At 44.0% G+C, this 25,491-nt stretch overlaps 2 protein-coding genes across 3 annotated transcripts in view; both read left to right on the forward strand.

The window, feature by feature from the left end:
- The window catches only part of GSS (glutathione synthetase), a 153,080-nt gene extending 149,172 nt beyond the window's left edge, over positions 1-3,908 (forward strand). Inside the window, exon 13 of the mRNA XM_029614256.1 lies at positions 152-3,908. Coding sequence (XP_029470116.1) covers positions 152-275 — 124 coding nt within the window. The 3' untranslated portion in view covers positions 276-3,908. The remainder of the gene's footprint in view (positions 1-151) is intronic.
- Positions 3,909-17,944: 14,036 nt separating this feature from the next.
- Positions 17,945-25,491, forward strand: part of ACSS2 (acyl-CoA synthetase short chain family member 2) — a 196,116-nt gene continuing 188,569 nt past the window's right edge. The window contains exon 1 of one of the 2 annotated variants that reach the window (XM_029611497.1): positions 17,945-18,335. In XM_029611497.1, coding sequence (XP_029467357.1) covers positions 18,206-18,335 — 130 coding nt within the window. In that variant the 5' untranslated portion in view covers positions 17,945-18,205. The remainder of the gene's footprint in view (positions 18,336-25,491) is intronic. The other variant, XM_029611496.1, reaches the window with a different exon arrangement.

Here is a 25,491-nt window from a genome sequence, read left to right on the forward strand (position 1 = left end):
GTGTGGTTTGTGTGTGTGTGTGGGGGGGGGTGGGGTCAAGGGTCACACCCATTCGCCCTTACTTGAAGCCAATGTTTTCTGTTGCAGTTAGTATTCTCTCTCTTCCTCATGCCAATACTTTCAGGATATTCTTGCATTTCTTTCCCTGTAGGCAAGAGCGAGAGCTGCTGCTGAACAAGCAAGTGGGACACCTTCTGAGGACTAAGGATGTACAGTATGAAAATGGTGGGGTAGCAGCAGGTGTGGCTGTACTGGACAACCCATTCCTGTTGTGAGCAACAGCGCAAACTACGACGGGGTACAATGGGGTGCAGCAGCCAAAGCTGCACTTCTGCCACAGGAGAGAGCTTTGCAGACACGTGCACTTTTCTTTTATTCGTGAGAAAATTAGAATTGAGAATTTTATGACTTAGTACCATTATTTCCCCTAATAAAAGTGCAGACTTTCTAAATGTCTTAAAATCTGAAGAAATACTTAGTTCCTCCTAATGCGGCTCTGCCCCTTGGAAATAAATGAAAGTGCTTTGTTTTGAGGCTGTAAATTCCTGGCACACACCGTGCCTTTCTTGGGGCACTGCTCCTTCATCCTCTTTTTAGAAGGAGGTGTGTGAAACAGCAAAACGATGAAAACCAATGTCATAAGCATTCCACAACTTTGCCTTTTTGGAGCAAATTGAAGACATGCACATAATCAGAAAAATATTTTTACATTGTGTTCACAGCAAGATATTAGAAATCTATAGCACATACATACTCTGAACCTTAACACTAAACTCTAACTGGTTATCACTGCAGACCTGAGGCAAAACAATAGAAAGACATAATCAAGGGCTGTCTATATGGCAATGGTGTTTAAAATACTAGTATGTCCTATATTCAGTATGGTTCTTCGTTTGTTACATTGAGAGCTGTCTGAAACTGATATACTTTGGAAAACATGTAATAAAAAAACAAACAAACCAGGAACAAAAGTGTAATTGCATTTGTAATCAAGTTTACAAAGTTAGTTTTCACTGTGGCTTGATGATCATCGCCATTACCAGAGAAGCCACCTGGAAAGACTTTTTGATGCTTACCAATTAGGAGATTTTTGTACATTTTGGATATTTTTCTGTCTTTTTCCTTTGTTTATTGAATGCATTGGCTTGTATACATTTTTGACATACTAGAATTTCCCTGATGTAGGCAAATTTGCTGAAGCACTGTCATGTCAGGATAATATTAATAACAAAACAAAAGTAATGGTGTCAAAAAGTGTTGAAGAAAAATGTTAACCTATTCAAACTAATGTGCATAATAATGGAGTCTCCCATCATATGTTTTCAATAACTCCCTTTGACCAAGTTTCTTTATATGTCTGTTGATGGGATATCAGACCAATCTTTGACACGCAGGCAAAAACCTGCAGTTGATGAAGTAATGGAGTTGATCTTTCGTTATTTTCCTTTTGTGCTTGTGTTCGCTTGGTTTCCAATCTATGGATGGCTAAATGACTGAGCTGCTTCCATCTGGACCTTATCCAAGGCCATATCTTCCCCTATTGTGGAATGATAACTGGCTAAAGGTTAGGAAACAGACAGTAGGACTGAGTGGATGGAGAAAGGTAAATAGTGTGGTGCTTCACGGATCTGCACGTGGACCGATGCTTTTTAATATATTTATAAATCTTCTTTAAAAGGGAGTGAAGAATAAGGTGATCAAATTTGCAGACAATAAAATTATTCAATGTTCTTAGATTGCAAGCCGATTATGAGGAATTGTGGGAGAACCTTGTTGTGATTGGGCATCTAAATGTCAGATGAAATTTAGTGTGGACAAGTGTTAAGTGATGTATATAGTAATAATCCAAATTATAAGCAGAAAATGATGGGTTCCATATTAGACATTACTATCCAGGAAAAGGATCTCAGAATCATTGTGGACAATACTTTGAAAACCTCGGCCAGTGCACGAGATTGGTTAAAAAAAACCAAATAGAATGTTACGTATTATTAGGAAAGGAATGGAAAATAAAATAGAGGATATCATAATGCCTCTGTATCAACTGCACCTTGAATATTGTGTGCAGTTCTGGTCGCCCCATCTCAAAAAAGGTACAGAGAAGGGCAACCAAAATGATAAAGAGGATGGAATGCCTTCCTTTTAGGAGAGGCTAAACAGGTTAGGGGCTTCAGCCTGGGGAAGAGACAGCTGAGAGAAGATACGATATAAGTCTATAAAATATTTAGTGGTGTGGAACAGGTAAAGCGAGGATGGTAATTTCTCTGTAGACTAGCAGAAACAAATTCAGCCAAACAAGCGAGTGATGTCATCCAATGGCATTGACACAAAATGCATTCTTAGAGCTCTGAAAGACCCCCAAATTTTTCTGAGCATGTGCTAGTGTTGCTGTATAGCCACCGCCATGCGAGTCTCTTTGGTCACTTTTCTTTCACCAAAGCAAAAAAATGTTTTTCTGCTTTCTCACTTGCTGTGATTTTTTTTTTTTTTCATCTTCAGGTTTCTCTCCTCTTTTTATTCCATTTGAGTCATCAAAGAACAACCAACAAACAATCCACATATTCCACCCCTAAACAAGTATACTTCAGGCACTCATTAAATATCTATAGTTTCAGAGCAGGTCTGGTGATGAAAATTTATCTTGCACATCTTTAGATAAACTTCCAGTGAATGCACCCCAAATCTTCTGAAACTATGTAGTTTGGATTGATGACTTCAACGTCCATGTTTTATAATACAAATGCAATAGTTCTGCCAAGCCAATAAGATAGTAACGTAGTATTGACGGCAGAAAAAAACCAAATGGTCCATCCAGTGTGCCCAGCAAGTTTCTTATGGTAGTAACTGTCGCTTCGTGCAGGTTACGCCCATCGTTCTTTTTAGGGTACCAACTGCCACTCCATGCAGGTTACCCCAAGTTTCTGTTAAGGGTAGTAACTGCTGCTCCGTGCAGGATACCCCAAGTTTCTGTTAAGAGTAATAACTGCCACTCTGTGTAGGTAACCCCAAGTATCTGCTCCGTGCAGGATACTCTTAAGCCTTATATATTTACATAGCAACATTTTTACTGGGTGAGGAGCCTTCTTGAAAATTCAGACAGTGCTGCTTGACTTGCTTTGCTTTTGGATTTGGCTGTAGAAGCAGTCTGTGCTTTGTCCCTTATGTCTGTGTATCAGTAACCCAGACTGTAAAAGTTGGGGCCCATGGTGGTTGTTGTCTGAATCCAATTCCCCTGACATTTGATATCCATTTGATATCTCCTTTAGCACAAACAATATTATATATTTAGAGCAATTGGTGATATCAGATGTTATACCCAAGATACAAAGTCAGAGAGGAATTTGATTCTTCAAGACAGTGGACACAAATTTTAGAATCTCTCTCCAAAATGTTTGTATGGAGATACAGTCCCATAAGCCATGACACAAAGTGGCATGTACATCGGAATATTTAAGGCAGGATGAAGTGTTAACTTATACCCATCTGACAAGCTCTATGCGGGAGATGACTAATCGGTGGAAAATTCATAATTGCTGTTTTCTAGTACAGCAATCTATACATTTATGCATCATAACAATTCCAGAGTATAAATAGTCTTCTAAAATTGTCACATTTAAATCTGTACTCTATAATTGTTAAAACTTTTAAATTATAAGAGGTCGCAGATTGTAGATATTTATATGATATTAACAATGTCTGTTTTAGCCCTTATATATCTGCAGTAGTCTTTGAAATGCTCCAGACTGGTAACTCTGTGTGCAAATTCTAAGTTTTGTATGTATAAAACTAGCTAATTGAAAATATGCCAGAGAATTCTTTAAGCAAACTCCTAGCTGTACTTGGTAATATTCAAAGGAATGGATTTGTTTGGTTTGATTATTAATAAAGATCTGAAATGTTTCAATTCCCATCTGTGTCAGTGTTCTAAATATTTTGCATGAATCACCCGGTGGAAACCAAGTGTTGCCTCTAATTAGCAGCCAAAGAGAAGATTTCCAGGGAAGAGACAGTAATTGATGAATGTTTTTCCAAGCATATTGCATATTTTCACAACAGATTATTGTCAAAGCTCAGATAAGTCCCTACTCTTGATATGCAACAGAAAACGTAGATCACAGGGAGCCATTAGAAATTGTTCCATCTCGATATCTGAATACTACTTGCTGTTCCATAGCCAATCCCCTAAGGACCTCATCAGGCAGGCTAAATTGTAATATTTCAAATTGGGTGCTCCCCATCCATCTTCTGTTTTAGGGATAGAAAGTTTAGCAATAGAAATTCTCACCCTACGACCTTTCCATAAAGGTTTTGAACAAATACTAGTCAACAATTTGTTGTCAGATCTTTTTAACACTAATGACAGCATTTGTAAGAGATAATTTTGGTAGTAACACCATTTTGATTAAAGCTATATGCCCTAATAGGGATATAGGAAATTGCACCCAGCTTGGCATTTTATTCTTGAATACTCAAATAATAGATGGGATATTTAAATTGTAGTTACCCTATGAATATGAACTCCACGATATTGAATGGATTGTCTTGCACAGTGTAATGGAAAATCAGCCCAGTCATTTAGCAAATTTCCTAAATTATTAAGAGTTTCTGATTTATCTAAATTTAATTTGAATCCAGAAAGGCTTCCATAATTGTGGAAGATATCTAACATTTTTCCCAAATTATTTTTGGCATCTGGTATGAACAACATGATGATATCAGCAAACAACAGAATTGTTAAAGGATGAAAGCTTCTAACATTCATTACATTCTTTAATACTTTCTCAAAGGCCAGCTCCAGGGGTTCCAAAATGTAAATAAATAAGAGACATCTGAAATGAAGAAAACATATTATTCACCCAGATGCAAACCATAGGATTTGAGTACTGAATTTGTATCACGTTAATAAAACCACAGAAGCCAAATCTTTCCATTATTGCATGTAGAAAAGACCAGGAGACCCTGTCAAATGGTTTTTCTGCATCAAATCCTACAAATTGAAATCTAGAAGAAAACTCTAGTAGAACTAAAATCTGTCATATATTTACTATATGCTAGATTTTTTTTCCTCTAACAAATTTGGCCTGTCCTAAAGAAACCAAGTCAGGCAAGATCAATTTAAGTCTATTGGCCAATATTTTTGCTAAACTTTTTATGGCTTAGTTTAATAAAGAAATAGGCCTTTAAGAAGATGGTAAATATTGGTCTCGCTCTGGCATTTTCCCCTTGGAAATCATACCTTCAAACAACGCTTGAAAACTATCTGATATTGTTGGACTTAGAATCTTATAAAAGTGAGTTGTTAGTCTGTCAGGACCTGGTGCTTTGAAATTATAGAGTTCTGTGATAGATGAGATTTCAGATATTTTCAGAAGGGCATTTAAAGTCCTCAATTGTTGAGAGGATAAAGTAGGTAAAGGTATCCCAGCAAGAAATGTTTCTCTTTCTTTAAAATTTTCCATGTCTGCATTATATAATTGTTCATAATATTTCCTAAAGATCTCACTGACTTGTTTATTTATTTATTTAACAGCTTTTCTGTACCAACATTAAAGTACACATCATATCTGTTTACATATTAACAAAAGGTAGAAAGAACAAATAACAGGGGGTAGGGGGGTGGATAACCACGAGCCTCATAAATTAAAAAGGAGAGAGGCGAGAAAGAAAGTAACATGGTTAGCTAAAAATACAACTAAACAAGTGTTACAAGATTAATTATTTTACAAAAGCACAAGTGGAAGACGGGAGGGGGATGACAGGATGCAAGGGGTCATATATATTAATCGGGGAAAGCCTGGTGAAAAAGCCAGGTCTTTAGCAATTTTCTAAATTTAGAAGGGCAGGGTTCCAGATGGAGTTTGAGGTAGAGTGTTCCAATGGGTAGGGCTGGCAATTGAAAAGGCACGGTCTCTTGTAACTGAGAGACGGGCCTTTTTAAGTGGGGGGACTAGAAGGGTACATTTGTGGTTCGTTCTGGTGGGGGCGGGCGGATTGAGTGAGTAGAAGTGGTTCATTGAGCCAAGAGGAATTATGATTGTAGATAGCTTTGTGTACAATGGTCAGGGTTTTGAAAAGGATGTGGGAGGATATGGGGAGCCAGTGTAGGTCTTTAAGGATGGGGGTTATATGGTATGATCTGTGTGCATTGCTAATTATCCTTGCTGTGGCATTTTGAAGAATCTGGAGAGGTCTGATGGTAGAAGAGGGAAGACCAAGGTACAGGGAGTTGCAGTAATCTAACTTGGATGATAGAGTGGCTTGAATAACAGTTTTGAGGTCATGGGTATGGAATAGGGGCTTGAGCCTTTTTATCACCATGAGCCTATAGAAACCTCCCTTTATGACAAAGGTGATGTGGTTCTTAAGGCTCAGATGAGGGTCGATAAGGATGCCTAAGTTCCGTACAGAGGGTTGCGAGATAAGGGAGGTGGTCAGAGGGTCAATAGGTGGGGCTAGCCTAAAGGCTTGGTGGTTATGGATGAAGAGGAGCTCAGTTTTAGCAGAATTGAGTGCGAGTTGCAGGGAGGTGAGTAATGAGTTGATAGAGGAGAGGCATTTCTCCCAGAAGCTTAGAGTAGCAGTTAGTGATTCATGGATAGGGATAATGATTTGGACATCATCGGCGTAGATGTAGAATTTGAGTCCAAGATCAGTTAGATGATGACAGAGGGGGAGGAGGTATATGTTGAATAGCGTAGAGGAGAGGGAGGAGCCTTGAGGCACTCCTTGAGATAGGGTGAAACGAGAGGATTCAGAGGTACCAAGTTTTACAGAGAAGCATCTGTTAGTTAGATAGGATCTGAACCACAGGAGGGCAGTGCCAGAGATGCCGATGTCAGCTAGACGGGAAATGAGTAGATCATGGCTTATCGTATCAAAAGCCGCAGAGATGTCCAGGAAGGCAATGAGGAAGTTCTGACCTAGGAGGAGGTCTGTGAGGAATAATAGGAGGGTTTCGGTGCTTAAATTTTTGCGAAAGCTGAACTGAACAGTTTGTAGAGTGTTGTTGTCCTCTAGGAATTCCATGAGCTGCGTGTTTACTACCTTCTCCATGATTTTCGAGATGAGAGGGAGATTGGAAATAGGCCGGTAGTTGGTTGGGTCTTTGGGGTCAAGGGAGGGCTTCTTGAGGAGGGGTTTGACTATTGCGTGTTTAAGGGGATCGGGGATAGAACCAGTGGACAGGGAGCAGTTAATAATGATTGCTAGAGGTTGAGCAATGGTATTAGGGATGGAGAGAAGTGTTTTCGTGGGTATAGTATCAGAGGAGTGGGATGCAGGCTTGGATTTTTTGAGGATAGTCTCAATTTCCTTAGATGAGGTAAGGTCAATGGAGTCGAGGGAGTTTTTCTGAGCAGGGGAGCTATGGTAGGGTTTGGGTGGGTGGGGCATGTGAGTAGCTGAAGGTGGAATCTGAGGAGTAAGTTAGCTATTTTATTGTAGAAGAAGCAAGCGAGTTCTTCACATTTCGTGCTAGCCTCATCCTCAGCGATGTTGGGGGTGGAGGGATTAGTGAGGGCTGCGACATAGGAGAAAAGGGCTTTGGGGTTGAAAGAGTATTGATGGATTTTGGAGGAATAGTAGTCACGTTTGGTATTTTGTATGGCCAGACGGTATGCGTGTAGGTAAGATTTGTAGGAGGTGGAGTGCTGAGGAGTGGGGTCTTTGTGCCACGCTCTTTCTTTGAGTCTGAGGTTGTGTTTCATTTGGTGCAATTGCGTTGTGTACCAGGGTTTATTGTTTGAGTGAGTGGAGCATTGCTTACTCGTGATGAGGGGGCATATCTTGTTGGCAATGTCTTGAGTGATGGTGGTCCAGGTGGTGAGTGCCGTGTCGGGGGAGGAGCAATCAAGATTGTTCAGCGAGTCAGAGAGAGCTGTGGTGAGCTCCTCAGTTGTGCAAGCTTTGCGGTAGGAGAAAGAATTGTTGTTCTGAGAATGGTTGCAGGTGTTAGCCGTGCTTAGGGTGAAGTGGGTCTCAATGAGAGCGTGGTCAGACCACGGGACGGGGGTACAGGTAGGGGGAATTGGGACCTGGATAACGGAGTTGGTGAAAATGAGGTCTAGGATATCTCCCGCTTTGGGCGTGGGGTCTGAGATGGTTTGGGTGAAGCCTAGGGCCTGAAGGGCGGTAAGGAAGGTTTCACAGGACAGTGAACGGGGGATGGAGTCTACATGGAGATTAAAATCCCCCAGTAGAATGGCAGGCTTTTCACAGTTTATGTTGTTGGATACAAGTTCAATAAGGGGGGAGGGGTTTTGTTTGAGGAGGCTGGGGGGGGGGGGGGCGTAGACGAGGCAAATTTGGAGGTCAGAGGATTTAAAGAGTCCAACTTCCAGTTTAGGTGGGGGGGTTGATGTTCAGAGACCTGAATTTGAGGGTTTTTTTGGTGATAAGGAGGATGCTTCCCCCTTTCCTTTTGGGTCTGGGGATGGAGAAAATGTCATGGGAGGAAGCAGGGAGCTGGTTCAAGATAACAGTGACAGTGTCCTTAAGCCAGGTCTCGGTAACTGCACAAGTGTCCGGTTTGTGGTCATGAATGAGGTCCTTAAGGATCTGGGTTTTTTTGGAGAGGGAGTGAGCATTAAATAACATGAGGGATAATGTAGTGAGGCCAAGGAGTTGGGTTAGGGGGGAGATAAGGATGCGGAGGAGGGATTTGCGCTGGGCTTGGGGGTTAGGGAGGCGAAGAAGTGGTGGTCTGAGCATGGGGGGGTGTAAAAGGGGATGGGAAAAGCAGAGGGAGTGGAGTGGGCGAAGGGGGCATGGTTGATACAGAAAGATAAAGTCAGGTACAGCAAGTGATGAAAACAAACAGAGCAATAATAGAAGACAAGTCAGTGCACTAATAAGTAGATAGTAACAGGAGAATTAAAAATAAGGCACTGGATATCAGTGTTTTAGGAGACATGAGAGTTCGAGGAAGGGGAAGTCCTGTGTACCGAGGTGAGGGCGAGGTGATAAGATAGTACAGGGCAAGGGGGTTTCAACAAAGGGAGAGGGGGTTAGGGGGAGGTGAAAGGGAAAGGCAGGCGGCGTTTAGAGCATGGAGGTCAGATGACGGAAGGAAGGTGGAGGGTGGGGCAAAATGGGGAGCACAAAGGGGCGCACTAAGGGCCAGGCCCCTTAGTCGCGCTCCTTCGGTGCGCAACGCCGGCAGAGCAGGCTGGATTTAAGTCTTGCCTGCTGCCCCTGCTGATGACGCGGTAGGTGGGCGGTCTGTCGCCGCGTGGAGGATTGGGCTGGGAGGTCTCTGAGGTCGAGGTGGCTCCAGGGCTCCGGGACCCCGATGGGTGTGCACTGACCGCGCGGGAGCCTTCAGCCCGGACGGGAGAAGAGGCGGCGAGAGAAGAAAGACGCCGGCAGAACAGGCTGGATTTAAGTCTTGCTTGCTGCCCCTGCTGATGACGCGGTAGGTGGGCGGTCCGTCGCCATGTGGAGGATCGGGCTGGGAGGTTTCTGAGGTCGAGGTGGCTCTGGGGCCCCGATGGGTGTGCGCCGACTGCGCGGGAGCCCTCAGCCCGGAAGGGAGAAGAGGCAGCGATGATGATTCTAATGAATCTGAACAATTGTTTCAGGCTGAAATATACATTTTGTTTTTGCCTCGCATCAAATTAGCTAGCATTTTACCAACCTATTTTCCAAATAAAAATGCTTTAAGGAGAACAAAGAAGAGGTTGCCCTCTGATGCAATTTTACATTCAATGGGGCAGATTTTCAAAGTGTTACGTGTGTAACCCCGAAAACCTACTGCGCGCACCGAGCCTGTGCCGGGGGATGGTGCACCGGCATCGTAACTATTTGAAAACACGGTGGGGGGGATTTAGATAGGGATGGGGGTGGGGGAGAGTGGAAGGAAAGTTTCCTCCGAGGCCGATTTTGGAGCGGCCTTGGAGGGAACAGGGAAAGCCATCGGGGCTCCCTTAGGGCTTGGAGCATGCAAGGTGCACAAGTGTGCACCCCCTTGCGTACGTCAACCCTGGATTTTATAACATGCGCACATGTTATAAAATCGGGTGTACAGGTAGCGCGCACAAATGTACCCTGCGCGTGCTGTTTTCAAAATCTGCCCCAATATTTTTTGTCTTAATACATTTTTTTTGTTTCTGTATTTTCCTTATTTAGCTTTATTTTATGCTTAATTGTTTTGTCAATTCCAAAATATCTTTGTTTAATTTCCATTATATAGCTAATATATCTTCTCGGCACAGCTCTGGCTGTCTCCCAGAAGGAGTACCAGGTCTGATTTATGTTGATTATTTCTCATACCCCATCCATTTGGATTGGAGATCAGCCTTAATTTTTTAAATCTTGCATTAGCCCCACAGACATTTTCCAATTAGAATATATATAGTTCCTAATGTCAGTGGCAATGACTCAATGGCAGAATCTTTAATTAAAGTAAAAACAATTTGCTGGTACACCCCAGACACAGAATTGCTAAGCTATGGCCTTGGAAAAACTTTGGACCTAATATTCAAAGATAAACGTTTATATAAGTTAGCTGGATAAGATTTATCCAGTTAACTTACATGGATATTCAGCAGCACGGCTATGCTGCTGAATATCCCTGTCAAAATCACCACTTAGCCAGATGTTATATCCAGCTAAGTAAGACCTGCTCTGTGGCAGGTCTAGGTTATCCGGTTAACTTAAATGGATAAGTGTGACTATCACTACTTATCCGGCTAAGTTAACTGAATAAGTAGCGCCAACCCGATCCACCCACTGCCCACCCACAACTTTATCTGGCTATCTAGTTAGTGACTTATCTGGCTAAGTGGCAGCCATTGAATGTAGCCAGATAATAAGTGGCTGCTAAGTAGCTTTGAATATTGGGCTCTTTGTATCTAGCCATAAAGCAAGCATTGTTCAGTGAATGTCTCCTGATATATCTCATTATCCTGTGTGTAAATTTTGCATACATGTACTGGATAAGATGAATAGCACATTTAAAAGTGGAGCAGAAGAGTGGCGCGCACCTCTTGGATCCTTATTTTTGTTAGTGCTACACCTTTGTTATCTGGCTAAGATGAAGTCATATCAGGAGCCCACCAATCCTGTGCCTATGGGTGGTGGTAACATCCAATCAAGATCGATGTTTGAACCCTATGCATCTGCAAGGGTTTTATTATAAGGAACAAAATCACAGAATGTACAGGAAAAATATGGTTTAATGGGACACAGCCAGCATGGATTTACACAAGGGAAATCTTGCCTCACCAATCTGCTATATTTCCTAGCTTTTAGACAGATGGACTCAGAACAAGTTGGTTAAGCTCCCCTGCCAGCAGATGAAGATGGAGCAAGCTGATGTCACAGTATATATACTCCTGCAGTGAAACCAGCCTGCCAGCATTCTCAGTCTCCAGCAGATGCTGGACGTGCATCTCCCTATGGGGATTGCTTCAGATTTTGGAAGAAGAATTTACACAAAAATTATAGAAAGCCCCCCTCTCCTGTGGGTGATACCAGATGTTCCTGCCCCCAGCTGAGAATTCCTGAGATGATTTCCGTGGTCCCTCAGAGGTGAGCCTTGGTCCGGTAGCCGGGTAGGCTGACATGGACTTAGCTGATTGTACAGTTTAAAGGCAGCAGATGCAGGAAGCTGAGCAAGACTGTGATGGAAAGTGCCCTCTCCCCCCCCCCCCCCCCCCCCCGCAGCCGGAGACCTTCTCTGTACTCAGCTGGTAAGGGCTCAACTCAGGTAAGTTTTAAAAATACATTTTTAAAAAAGAGACAGAATAGAGGGGTTTGCAGGATTTCCTCTGGTCTTCGTGCTTGGTGCGCTATCCCGATGTTCGTTTCTGCTTCTGAGGGGTTTGGGGAACTGGGCAGCCTGAGTGGGCTAGGCCCTGTTGTTAGGCTTCTTTCCTGTGTGCCGCATGGTAGGCCATGGCGGCATTTTCGTGTGCTTCTGTGCGTGTTGTACTGCTCTCTGCAGAAACGTCTGTGTGCACAGTGCGTCGGCTCTGTACGTATTGTGCACTCTGTTTGGGCGTGAACTTTGTGCGCACGGTTTTTGCTTATTGTGGTGTGCCCAGGTTTGGGCGCACAGCTTGTGCACTTGTTTGCGGTACTTACTTTTGGGACACCTAATTTTTTGTGCGCAGAAAATTTATGAACTTGAGATTTTTTTCAGTGTGAGCCGGCCGGGTACACATTATAATGGTGCTAGTGAACAAAAAGCCTAAGCGTCTTTCTCTCTGTGGTGCCTGTCATATTTCAGGCATCTCAGCCTGGAGTGCCTTCTAACATGTGAAAGTGCTGCTTGGAGCCTCAGAGAGAATTGTCTTCCTCTGATTTTGCTAGGCCTGGTTCTTCCCAGTCTGATGTTGGTCTGGAGGTTCACCGGACCTTGGTACTCCCTTGACGGTTCCTCTGCAGAAGATAGCAGCTCAGTGGGACCCACTCCAGTGCCTTCTGGTTTTGGTCTGGATCCTTCTACCTTTTCTTGGTTGGAGTTTTTTCAAGGATTGCATTCCTTTCTTCAGACACAATCCTCAGCTTCAACTCATCCTGTAAGGTCGGACCCTCAGCCGGTAGCCCCTCCCCCTTCCAGTCCTATGTTTAAACGCCAAAGCACATCTCGGTCAGCAGGTATTCCTAACAGGAACCCGGATGGCACTGATGATGAGGTAGATCCTGACTCCCTGGAGGATAGGGAAATTTCTCCGGTACTGGAACCGTATTGGACTACATTACGATTCTTTCATAGGGATGAACTGCCAACCCTGATTTCCAAGACCTTGAAGAACTGAGTGTACCTGGGGCAGATTCCTTGTCTGAGACGAAGAATCCCATTTTGGATTCCTTGTTTAAAGCCTCTTGTTTTTTCCCTGTTATGGAAGCCATTCAAGAATTAATTGATCTTGAATGGGATGCTCTGGAGGCCAATTTCAAAGGGGGTTGGACATTCCAACGGTGAGAGAGCGCTTGTGTTTCCTGAAAGTGGATGTGCTTATCTGTGCCGACTCTAAGTGGATGACTATCCCTGTAGAGGGAGGAGCAGCCTAGACGGATAAACATGATAAAAGGATTGAGGCCATCCTTAAGCAGGCTTTTGAAGCAGTGGTGATGACTTTACAGATATCTTCCTGTTGCGCCCTGATGGCTCACTCTTGTCTGCTTCTCTCTCAGGAGGATGATGATTCTGGAGTAAGTTCCAGAGCTGTTATGGAACTCACTACCGCCTTTTGGCAGATGCAGGCTGCAACCCCCTTCCTCCAGGGCCACCTAAGGAACTGCCCACGTCGACGTCAGGCAAGCGACCAGAGCGACAGCCCTTTAAAAAGGCAGGTCGCAGGCATCGTGCTCTCTTTCCGCTCCCGGCCACAGCGTCTCGTCCCGCGCACCTCGGCGCAGACCCGTCTGGGTCCCGGGCCTACCCGCACCAATTCGCGGCTGATCGGATGCCGAATCGCAATCTCCCTCCTCCAGGGCCACCTAATGAACCGCACACTTCGATGTCAGGCAAGTGACCAGAGCGACAGCCCTTTAAAAAAGCAGGTCGCAGGCGCTGTGCGCCTAAGGAGCACATCAAAGGGGCCTGCCCCTTCATGCCGCCCCCAAGTGCCTCTGATTGCTGACCGCACTGGCAACTTATCGCTGTTTCCTAGATCCTAGCTTACTTGTCTCCCAGCAGCTCGATCATTCACCATCCCCCCTACTGCAATTCTATCTATCTCGTTCTCCCACCCGATCTATTGTACTGATAACTCCCACAAACTCCCTATCACCAGAACATACTACTCCCTCTCTCGAGTAACACCCTACAATCTGAGCCTACCAGAACCACCTTTTATACAAGTTACCTCCTCCCTTTGGCTAAATCATTCCTCACCCCCCCTCATCTGACTGCTCTTCCCTTGGTACTCTGAAACCCCTGGGTCTCTTCTGGCGCACTTCTCAACGCATTACACTGCGATTTTTACCCTCCCCTGTAAGACTATCTACCCTGAGAATACTCCCATACTGCTCTAACACTCTCTCGACTTTCCAAATAACCCCTATACAATAATACTCCTGCCCCCCACCCCTCCCACCCAATTTTCTACAATTCACCAACGCAGCCCTCCATAACAACATTCCCCATCCCCGGTATCAAACACTCCACACACCGACACATAACTCATCACTTTACCAACCCCACCGCACTCCGCAAATCTCTGATACCAATTATGTTTTCCCCATTTACACAGCTCCTCGGCCTCACTACCCTTACCATCATCCTCTTCAATTCCCAATCATTAGTGAAAAAAAAAACCCCATTCTAAATGACCTACTTATTGACTGCAAGCCAGACATCTGTGCCATCACAGAAACCTGGCTTAAACACTCAGACACAGTACTCCTGAACCAGCTTCCCACGCAATCATATTATTATTTATTTATTTTTAACTTTTCTATACCGACGTACAAATCACATGAGTTATTCTCCTTACCAAGACCTAAAAAAAGAGGAGGAGGTCTACTTCTAGTGGCCAAAAAGGACCTTAAACTAAGAGCCATAAGCACCACCACCCCACCCAAATTTGAAATTGACCTTTTTAAATCACCTAACCTCCAAATATGCCTTGTCTACACCCCCCCACCCCCTCCGGACTACTCGATCATAACCTTTCTCCTCTCATTGAATTTATAACCTACAATTTAAACACAGATACCCCTGCCATCATTCTGGGAGATTTCAACCTCCACATAGACGCCCTTCCCCCCTCCACTTCCTGTGAGTCCCTGCTCAATGCCCTCAGCGCCCTAGGCTTCAACCAAATCATTTCCTCTCCCACACACACTTGACTTAATCTTTGTCAACTCATGCATATACTCCCCCAACCCCCCTTCCTCCACCCCTGTCCCATGGTCTGACCACACCCTTATAAAAGCACATCTATCCTTAAAGCAAACACACACCCCTCGCCCCTCTCACAGCAACACCATACATTTCAGAAAACCCTGTAGCAAAGAAGAACTTATCATTTCGCTCACCAACTCCACAGACATTCTGGACCTATCAAGCCCTGAATCTGCTCTCTCCAGTTGGAACATCATCACTAATAATATAGCTAATAAACTCTGCCCCCCTACCACCAGAGAGATAAATCACTCACACAACGCCAAAAATGCCCTGGTACACCCCTGAACTAAAGAAACTTAAACATGACCTTAGAATGAAAGAAATTCTATGGTGCAAAAACCCTTCACACAGCAAACTGGCCTCATACAAATTCTCACTACACTCTTACAGATCCACCATCCTCAAAACGAAACGCGACTACTACGCAACCAGAATCCACGACTACCAATATAACCCCAAAGCCCTATTTTCGTATGTAGCCAGCCTCACAAAATCACTACCCCCCCATCTCTGACATGAGTCCAAAAACAAATGCGAGGAACTTGCCCACTTTTTTAAAGAAAAAATTGCGAAAATCCTCCTACGCTTCCCCACCTCTACCCCCCATACAAACACCCTCCCAAAAACCCCTAATGCCATCCTACATTCACTTGACGACACCTCCCCCTCTGAAATCGAAACCATCCTAAGGAGAACTAACCCTTCCTCGCACCCTTCTGAAACTATCCCCACCAAATCCCTCTTAGCTATCCCTGACACAATTGCCACTCCTATAGCAGAGAGAATCAACTGCTCACTCTCTCATGGCAAAGTCCCTGACTGCTTAAAACAGGTCATAGTCAAGCCTATCCTCAAATAACTCAACCTCGATCCCTCGGACCCAACAAACTATAGGCCTATCTCAAACCTTCCTCTCCTTGCAAAAATCATGGAGAAAGTTGTTAACACACAACTCACAGATCACTTAGAAAACCACAATATCTTATTCCCTTCCCAATTCGGATTCTGTAAGTTTTTCAGTATGGAAACTCTACTAATCTCCCTCTCAAGACACCATCCTCAGAGGCCTAGACCACGGGCACTCCTATATCCTCGCCCTGCTGGACATCTTCACCGCCTTTGACACCATAAGCCACAACATCCTAATTAACCGCCTTACTGAAATCAGCATCACAGGTACAGCCCTACTCTGGTTCACATCATACCTCGAAAACAAATCCTACAAAGTCACAATTGGAAACACGGAATCCACACCAATCAAACTAACACAAGGCATCCCTCAAGGATCCTCCCTCTTCAATATCTACCTGCTGCCCCTTTGCCAACTTCTCTCCGACCTCTGCCTCACTCACTTTATTTATGCGGACGATGTCCAAATACTCATCCCCATACAAGAATCCCTCTCCAAGGCCATCCAAACCTGGGAAAACTGCCTCACCGCCATAAACCTCCTCCTCACAAACTTACACCTGGCCCTAAACACATCAAAAACTGAACTCCTCATCATTTTCGCTGACCGCAACTTAGCACCCGCCCCATCCTTCCGTTTCTTCACTTCCAAACGCCCCACATGAGCAGCTTACAAAGGAACCTTCGTTACACCACCTCCTAAGCTAGGTTGAGAGACAATTGCACAAATCTCATCTTTGGGTGAGTTTCCTCACTCCGAGGGTCATCAAATGTTCACAAGAGAACACTGTTCTGTTCGTACATCACTTCGAGTTACTAGGTGGGCCTCCCATAGAGATATAAATTCCTATCTAGGGGGTCTCTCTCTCTCTGCTAAGGACTATGATAGCTAGGTGGACGCTCTGGGAGCTTCAAACTTCCAAAACCTGCATCCACGAAAAACATCGCTATCGCACGGCTTAATGCTCCTGAAAAAGTTGTAGCTAAAATCGGCGTTAAAGCCGTGCGATAGGGCTTTGCAAAACGGTAAACCCCGCACACTCCCGCCCTTAAATCTTCCTCTTTTTTGGATTTGCATCGCACCATACGATATGGTACTATCGCATGCATTAACGGTGCTTTTCGCATGCGATAAGCCCTTAACGCATGCGAAAACACCTTAGCGCATTTTGATAAATGAGGGGTTTGTTTGCTAGAACATAAGATATGCCCTACTGGGTCAGACCAAGGGTCCATCAAGCCCAGCATCCTGTTTCCAAAAGTGGCCAATCCAAGTCACAAGTACCTGGCAAGTACCCAAACATTAAAACAGATCTCAAGCTACGATTGCTTTTTAATTAATAGCAGGTTATGGATTTTTCCTGTAGGAACTTATCCAAATCTTTTTTAAACTCAGTTACACTAACTGCTGTAATCATAGTCTCTGGCAATGAATACCAGAGCTTAACTATGCACTGAGTTTTCTTGATTTGTTTTAAATGAGCTATTTGCTAACTTCATGGAGTGCCTCCTAGTTCTTCTATTATCTGAGATAGTAAATAACTGATTTACATTAACCTGTCAAGTCCTTTCCTGACTTTGTAGACCTCTATCATACCCTTCAGTCGTCTCTTCTCCAAACTGAACAGCCCTAACTCCTTTAGCCTTTCCTCATAGGGGAGCCATTCCATGCCCCTTATCATTTTGGTTACCCTTCTCCAATCCAACTATATCTTTTTTGAAATGTGGCAACCTGAATTGCACACATTATTTAAGGTGCGGACTCACCATGGAGCAATACAGAGGCATTATGTCATCCGCTGTTTTATCTGTAATAAACACTGATAAATTCCCAGGAAGAAAAAATAAAATACAAACTGAAAATGGGCTAACCTGCAGCATGAGGGCAAAAAATCAGGACATTTCTGAACATTTTAGCTCTCCTTTCTCTGGAAAGTACCCCCAAAATCTGTACAATCCAGAAAAATTCAAAACAATTGGCAACCTGCCAGCAGTGGCTGAGAGAGCACGGGAAGAGTTTCTCAGTCCCGCGGTGGCACACACTGGGGTGGGTGGTGCTTTTCTGTTCCTGCAGTGGCATTGGCTGAGTTTCCCTTTGCCGGGTTGGGCAGCACAATCCTCGCGACAGCACACATTTTTGATTGAGGCGAGGGTGCTCGGCTATTGCCGCCTTGGCCGCGGGAGCCTCCCTCCATCGCATGACACACCTCCCACTCCCGCAATAGTCTGGCCTAGGAGCCGCCCCTTTCGCCGCCCTCGGGATTTCCTTCAGCAGGTTTTCCATCGCTGTACTTTCAATACAAGGGGTGTGAATGTTTTACGTGTCTGACTCTGTTGAAGTCGTTGGCAGGCTTCGACTCCCCGCGGAAATTAGCTTATAGTTCGTTTCAGCCACTAACTGTAACTCGTTTCCGGGGTTGTTCTCTTGTTTTGCTAAGTATGGCGGTCCCAGAGTGTGCTCCACAGGGCGAGCTATATCGAGCCGCTCCTGACTTGTGTCAGGCGGCCCATGTGCCGACCTTCCAGTGTTACCAGGAGCTGTACCACCGCTCATTAGAGGATCCGGCAGGTGAGTACCCGGGTGTACCCAGTGGAGGAGGTGAGAAGTGAGAGCGCCCCCTGTATTTATGCATAGATCCTGCCCGCCCATACTCGCAGGCGCTTCCGGAAAGCCTGTCTGACTTTACGGTATGTTGCCCTTCTGCAAGGTGGCGTACAGCCGGCGCGAGAGCGCGCGCGCGCGCCTAGGCAGGCGTTTACCTTCACGTTCTGTTCACTAGTGCTTTTTCTAGGCTGTCCTCCAGAGTTGGAGGACCATGTGTTGTTTCCAGTATATAGGAGCAATAAGGTACTTAATAGACCGTAATTAGAAATGCTGTTGCAGCAAAATAATTTTGGTTCATGCTCGAGTACTTGCTTCTTCGACTTGAGTTTAGAAGGTTTGTTGAAGTGCGGTGCTTTGATCCTTGACCTTTCAGCATATAGGTGTAGCGTTGATATTAGAATCGCATTAAGCTGTCTTTTACCATTCACATCCAGAAGTGCTCGCGTGAGCTGCTGACAACCCCTGAGAAGTAATGTTTGGGTCAGAAAGATCCGGATCGAAAAGAGAAGGGGAAGTGCGTGGGCCCGGAGTTGATCAGGGTTGTAGAGAGAACAGGTAGAGTCCTGAAAAGAACTACTGAGCTGTAGCCTGACTTGCCATGCCTGACTGGGATCGGAGTGAGAATACCCAGCGGCTCCTTCTCTGTTCTGCCCGCGGAAGATTGAATCCTGGGAGCTTTTCCTTATGCTGCAGCTTTTTCCACATGGTTGTCTTGTTTAGTGAAATGAGAGATGAGGAATATTGGCTTCATTAAAATATCGCATCTGATGCTGCAAACATTAACAGTGGTTTCAATAACAAACTGATCCACCTCCAGGGATGGTTTTTAACAGTTTACTGAGCTAGTATGGTTGCTGTGTTTGTCTACCTGGAGAGTAGAAATAAAGACCTTTAAATAAGTTGAAGGTGATACCTTTGTATTGACCTGATGAAGGGCTCATACTTTTTACTAGACTAAATAAATTTGTGGCTACCTTTCAAAAGCTATAGCCTACAACTTATTTGTTGACCTTTTTACTGAATTGACTGAAATACGTTTGTTATATTCTGCTTTGTGGATTACATTCAGGTACTGTAGGTATTTCCCTATCCCCAAAAGACTTACAATCTAACGGGCCGATACAGTAAAGTCCGTGGGAGAGCAGGCGAACGCCCGCTCTCCCGGCGTGCGCACAGGCCACTCTCCTGTGCACGTGATTCTGTATTTAAATGAGGCCCGGCGGTAAAAACAGGCAAAAGGAGGCGCTAAGGACACTAGCGCGTCCCTAGTGCCTCCTTTTGGACTGGAGCGGCGGCTGTCAGCGGGTTTGACAGCCGACGCTCAATTTTGCCGGTGTCTGTTCTCGAGCCCGCTGACAGCCACGGGCTCGGAAACCGGACGCAAGTAAAATTGAGTGTCCGGTTTTCGACCCAACAGCCGCCGGCCGACTTCAAATGGTTTTTTTTCTTTTTTTTTTTTTTACTTTTGGAAAGTTTCGGGACCTCCGACTTAATATCGCCATGATATTAAGTCGGAGGGTGCACAGAAAAGCAGTTTTTACTGCTTTTCTGTGCACTTTCCCGATGCCCGAAGAAATTAGTTCCTACCTTTGGGTAGGCGCTAATTTCTGAAAGTAAAATGTGCGGCTTGGCTGCACATTTTATTTTCTGTATCGCGCGGGAATACCTAATAGGGCCATCAACATGCATTTGCATGTTGCGGGCGGTATTAGGTTCGGCGGATTGGACGCGCGTTTTCGGCCCCTTACTGAATAAGGGGTAAGGGAAAACGTGCGTCCAGTGGCGGGTACTGTATCGGCCTGTTTGTTTGTACCTTGAGGCAATGGTGGTAAAGTGGCTTGCCCGAGGTCACAAGGAGCAACAGTGGGACTCAAACGCTGGTCTCCTGGTTTATAGCCCACTGCTCTAGCCACTAGGCTACTCCTCCACTCCCTTAAAGTTGTACATGTCCCTATAATAACATTTAAAATGTACTTGCTGGAAGAGAAAAGGGATAGGGAGACACAAAATCTCTGAAAGGCCTTGGTAAAAGGTTGGAAAGTGAAATCTTCCACATTTAACTCCTGGGCTAGTGTCTCCTCTCAGGTCTCCAATTGCTAGACCTCAAGTTACGTGCTTAAGTGTTAACCATCCACCTGGTAGTAAGCTCCTCTGAAAGTCCAAGATTCCCTGTTAGAGGGAAGGTTAACTTCTAGGCCCGGAGCATTCTTCGGTAGTTAAGCATTCATGTGTCTTGTATATAGTACTAATAATCACTCTGGAAGCAATTGATGATTTCCAACTTAACTTTTACTGATTAAAGATGAAAAAGTTGGCAAAAATATCCAGTTACAAGTTATTTACTATCCATTTTACCAGCTTTAGTTCTTCTAATAAATCTGTAATTTTAGTCATCCAGTTTAATTTATTCTTTTACTGATGCCAAGGAATGTTTCTTATTCCAGATGCATTGCAATTAATGAGGTAGTTTTGAAGCTTCCTCCCAGCATTTGGTGGATAGGATAATCTTTCCCCAATTTATTGAGAGTACTTAAGTAAAATTGATCAGTCTAGTTGATCCTTACTTCCCTTGTTGATACCAAGAGAGTACGGCCATATTCTTTTCTTCAGCATCTTGATAACGTAAATGTGGTTCACGCCAGATGATCCACAAATCTTGTTCACACACTCCTCTCTCCCCAGGAATGAACCCAAATTCATTCTTCCACCAGGGCTTACAATAATCCATCTGTGCTGTCTGGTTGAGAGACACCGCTCCTCTTAGCTGAACCACACTGAGCCCTAAGATACTCAGGCAGATGGTAAAAATAAACCTTAGGTAAAAGGGAAACCAAAACTAGAGAGAGGAAGGATGGAAAAACTTTCCTCTCTGGAAAACAAAAGGTTCCCAAAAAAGACATGTTAAAGTTAGTCAATGATGCCCTTTCTACTCTTTCATACCTAGGCTTCATTCTTGGAGGCCTAAGGAAGTAACACAAAACAGGAGAAAGCATGGTGTCACTCTGCCTCTACCAGGATTAATTAAAATGTCCTCATCCTAAAATGATGGCATGAGTCTTTATATATACTCTGGGGACTCAACCATAAAGTCTCCTCCATGAGGGAGCTACAATCCTCAACATCATTATTCCTGTTCCCCCTGAGAACAGTCCTCAATAGTAGTCATCTTTTAGGCTTTTTAAATTAAAGCGTGGTGAGATGTCTGCTAGCAGATAGCGGTTTCTCACCTCTGGCCAGGCGTGTTGACCATTGCTGGAATTGCTAGGCGGGCGACCTAGTGGTGATCATCTTGCTGGGAGGCGGCAGATGGTCTCTATGGAGTTCCTAATTGGGGGGGGGGGGGGGTGGGGAGTGATACAGTTTGGCTCGGGCACTGCTGGTTTATTAAATAAAGCTGTGGCCTTGATTCCAATTTGGTTGTCCTGTATTTATTGTGTGGTTATTCTGTGAAGGGCGAGGGTGGAGGGAAGAGATAGTCCCGGCTGCCTACGTTATGTACATTAGCCTTATTCTCATTGCTATTTTCTTTGTGATGGTAGGTTTTGCTGGGTTTGTGGTTTGTTTTTTTTCTACTTGAACATAAGGAATCTACAAACCTCTCCCTTCAAAGATGTCATCAGAGGACTGATGGATAAGTTCACCATTCTGACGGTGTTGATGGGAGACAGATTCACTCTGTTGAGTGGAGGAACCTAGTGCAGGGACTGCAGAGGTAAAGCAGTGGAGTCTGTCATTACTTCTGTTCTAGTAGGAATTATTATGATGGTTGAAGCAGTGGAGCTGTTGCTGAGGCAGGGATCTGGAATTTCCCATCCCACCAAAAGTCCTCTAAATGGAGCCTTCTCGCAGGAAGGAGAGAGAACTGTGGTTGCTCTTAGGGCTGGTGGTGCAGGATTGTTGATCAGCACTGAAGCCATTGAATCATCTAAAACTCAAGAGATATCATCTGATGGAAGGATTCATTCTGAGGTATATTCTGTGCCGGAGAACTTTACTTTGGGGATATGATAGGCTATTTGAGGTGAGAACAGAAGAGATTTGCTCCCAGATTATAAAAACTTAGAAGTAAAACAGAGGATCTAAAAAAAAAAAAAAAAGTGACCACTCAAAGCAGGAATCATAAATGGTGACTCTCTTTCTTTAAACTTTATTTATAGAAAAAATTTGCATGAACAGAGGTGTTTGATCTGTTCTGTGTAATAAACTAATAAGCCATTTCACCCTCCTTTTACATGTAGAGACCCGATGTGCAGATTGCCATATCGCTTTCCAAGAAGTTTCACTCAAAGCCAAACCCCAGGTCTGCATTGCGTTTAATTAAAGAAGGGGGGCATGGTCTTACCAAATTTAGCATGAATAATACTTTAAGACAATAGAAACACCTTTTTTAAGGGGACCTTCCTTGCTCAGAAAGTCCTCCATACTGTTCATCTGCCACAGGGGGTGTTCCAAGTCCATAAATCCAATGGTGACTATTTCTGAGGGTGCTTTGGAAAAGGAATGAGAGATCTGGAACCTCTTTAAAATATATTTTGCCAAAGACTGTTTGATTATGATAGGAGAATTACATAAGAACGTAAGAAATGCCTTGCTGGGTCAGACCAAAGTCCATTGAGCCCAACATCCTGTCTCAGAGTAACCAGTCTGGGTTGCATCCCAATAAATTAAATCTATTTCTGGAAATAAGGCAGAATTAATCTCAATTTCCCCCAAGACCAGTGTATTTCTAAGGATGGAGCTATTTAAAAGATTAGTTTTCTGGTAGTATGCTTGCTGTTTACTAGAGAAATGTTGCTTCCAATGTTGTAAGTTGGCTTGTGTTTCTGGTAAGTATAGTTTTGAGAAATCTTTGGACTTATAAAAGTTTGGTGAAAGGTGAAATAGAGGGATATATTCTTTAGAGTTTGTGTGTGTCTGAGGTAATAAGCAAGCCAGAGATAGTTAATTATAGTGTCTTTCTCACTCACTCAACCCTTGATTTTTAGGCAAGAGACACTTTCTCATTAAAAATTAATTAGGGTCTTATCTAAATCATACTATTTTACCAGCCCTTATTGAAAGTTTAATCATCCCCATGTAGGACACTAGCTGATTAATTAGTAAATTCACCTGTAAATTTAAAGTGCTCTAATTCCAACTCCCTTAGTATGCTAAACTTAACTAGGAACTCAATAAAACTAAGATGAAGGCAGCAGTCCAGCAGCAAGAGGGGAGACTTTCCAGTCTTTTGCATTGAGTGTCACATGTATGATTTTTTTACACGCCGGTGAGAGATTGTATGTGTGCATTCAGGTAGAGAGCTCCTGGCTATCAGGGAACTAGTCCGATCTCTGGAGGCTAGAGTAGCAGACTTGGAGGAGCTGAGGCAGACAGAGGTACATTGATGAGATCTTCAGGGACATAGTAGCCAAGTCCCAAATCCAGTCTGGCAGCCCAAGTGCTGCCTTGGATTAGAAAGGTCTCCCAGTAGGAGAACATCACTCTGGTTTAGCAGGTAGTGATCCTGTAGCAAGGACCTGCTCTGCAGGTGATGTATTGTCCTCTTGCAGAGAGGACAAGTCTCCCAGGGCTACTGCCCAGGAGGGAAGGGTTAGGCCGGCCATCATAGTTGGTGATTCAATTATTAAAAATGTAGATAGCAGGGTGGCTGCTGGATGTGAGGACCGCCTGGTAACTTGCCTGCCTGGTGCAAAGGTGGCAGACCTCACATGTCACCTAGATAGGATTATAGACCGTGCTGGGGAGGAGCCGGCTGTCGTGGGACATGTGGGCACCAACAACATAGGAAAATGTGGGAGAGAGGTTCTGGAAGCCAAATTTAGGATTTTAGGTAGAAAGCTGAAATCAGAACCTCCAGGGTGGCATTCTCTGAAATGCTTCCTGTTCCACGTGCAGGTCCCCAGAGGCAGGCAGAGCTCCAGACTTTCAATGCATGGATGAGACTGTGCAGGGAAGAGGGATTCAGTTTTGTAAGAAACTGGGGAAACTTTTGGGGAACAGGGAGACTTTTCTGAAAGGATGGGCTCCACCTTAACCAGAGTGGAACCAATCTGCTGGCACTAACTTTCAAAAAGGAGAGAGAGCAGCTTTTAAACTAGAACAAGGGGCAAAGCCGACAGTCACTCAGCAGGGCATTGTTCGGAGAAATGTATCCTTGAAGGATACTAATGAAACAGGAGAGTTAGGGCATTCCAGAAGAGAGGTTCCAATAAAAGCAAACATAGTCCATATGCCTATATGTAAAAAAATCACTGAAGCTAATGATTTCCAAATTATCCTTAACAACTGAAAAAGCAGGTTGTTAATACAAACAGAAAACACACTTTGAAATGTCTGTATGCCAATGACAGAAGTTTAAGAAGTAAGATGGGAGAGTTAGAGTGTATAGCAGTAAATGATGAGATTGACATAATTTGCATCACAGAGTCTTGGTGGAAGGAGGATAACCAATGGGACAGTGCTATATCAGGGTACAAATTATATCGCAATGATAGGGATGATCAATTTGGTGGGGGTGTGGCACTTTATGTCCAGGAGGGTATAGAGTCCAACAGGATAAAGATCATACAAGAGACTAAATGATCAGTAGAATCTATATGGGTAGAAATTCCATGTGTGTTGGGTAAGAGTATGGTGATAGGAGTATACTACCATCCACCTGGACAAAATGGTCAGACAGATGATGAAATGCTAAGAGAAATCAGGGAAGCTAACCAATTTGGCAGTGCAATAATAATGGGAGATTTCAATTACCCCATATTGACTGGGTAAATGTAAGATCAGGAATTGCTAGAGACATAAAGTTCCTGGATGTAATAAATGACTGCTTCATGGTTCAGGAACCAACCTGAGAGGGAGCTATTTTAGATTTAATTCTTAGTGGAATGCAGGATTTGGTGAGAGAGGTAGCGGTGGTGGGGCCACTTGGCAATAGTGATCATAACATGTGCAAAGTCCTCACAATCCTACACAAGACAATTCATAAAGCAGACTACACTGCCCTGGACAACATTATACATCTACATAAATCATCATGTACAACAAGATCAACATATAAAATTCAGCTGGATGTTCCTTCACTACCACAAGCCAAACTATCCTCCACAAGAAATACAGCCAT

Source organism: Rhinatrema bivittatum, chromosome 8 (genome assembly GCF_901001135.1).
Source record: "Rhinatrema bivittatum chromosome 8, aRhiBiv1.1, whole genome shotgun sequence".
NCBI classification, from domain to species: domain Eukaryota; kingdom Metazoa; phylum Chordata; class Amphibia; order Gymnophiona; family Rhinatrematidae; genus Rhinatrema; species Rhinatrema bivittatum.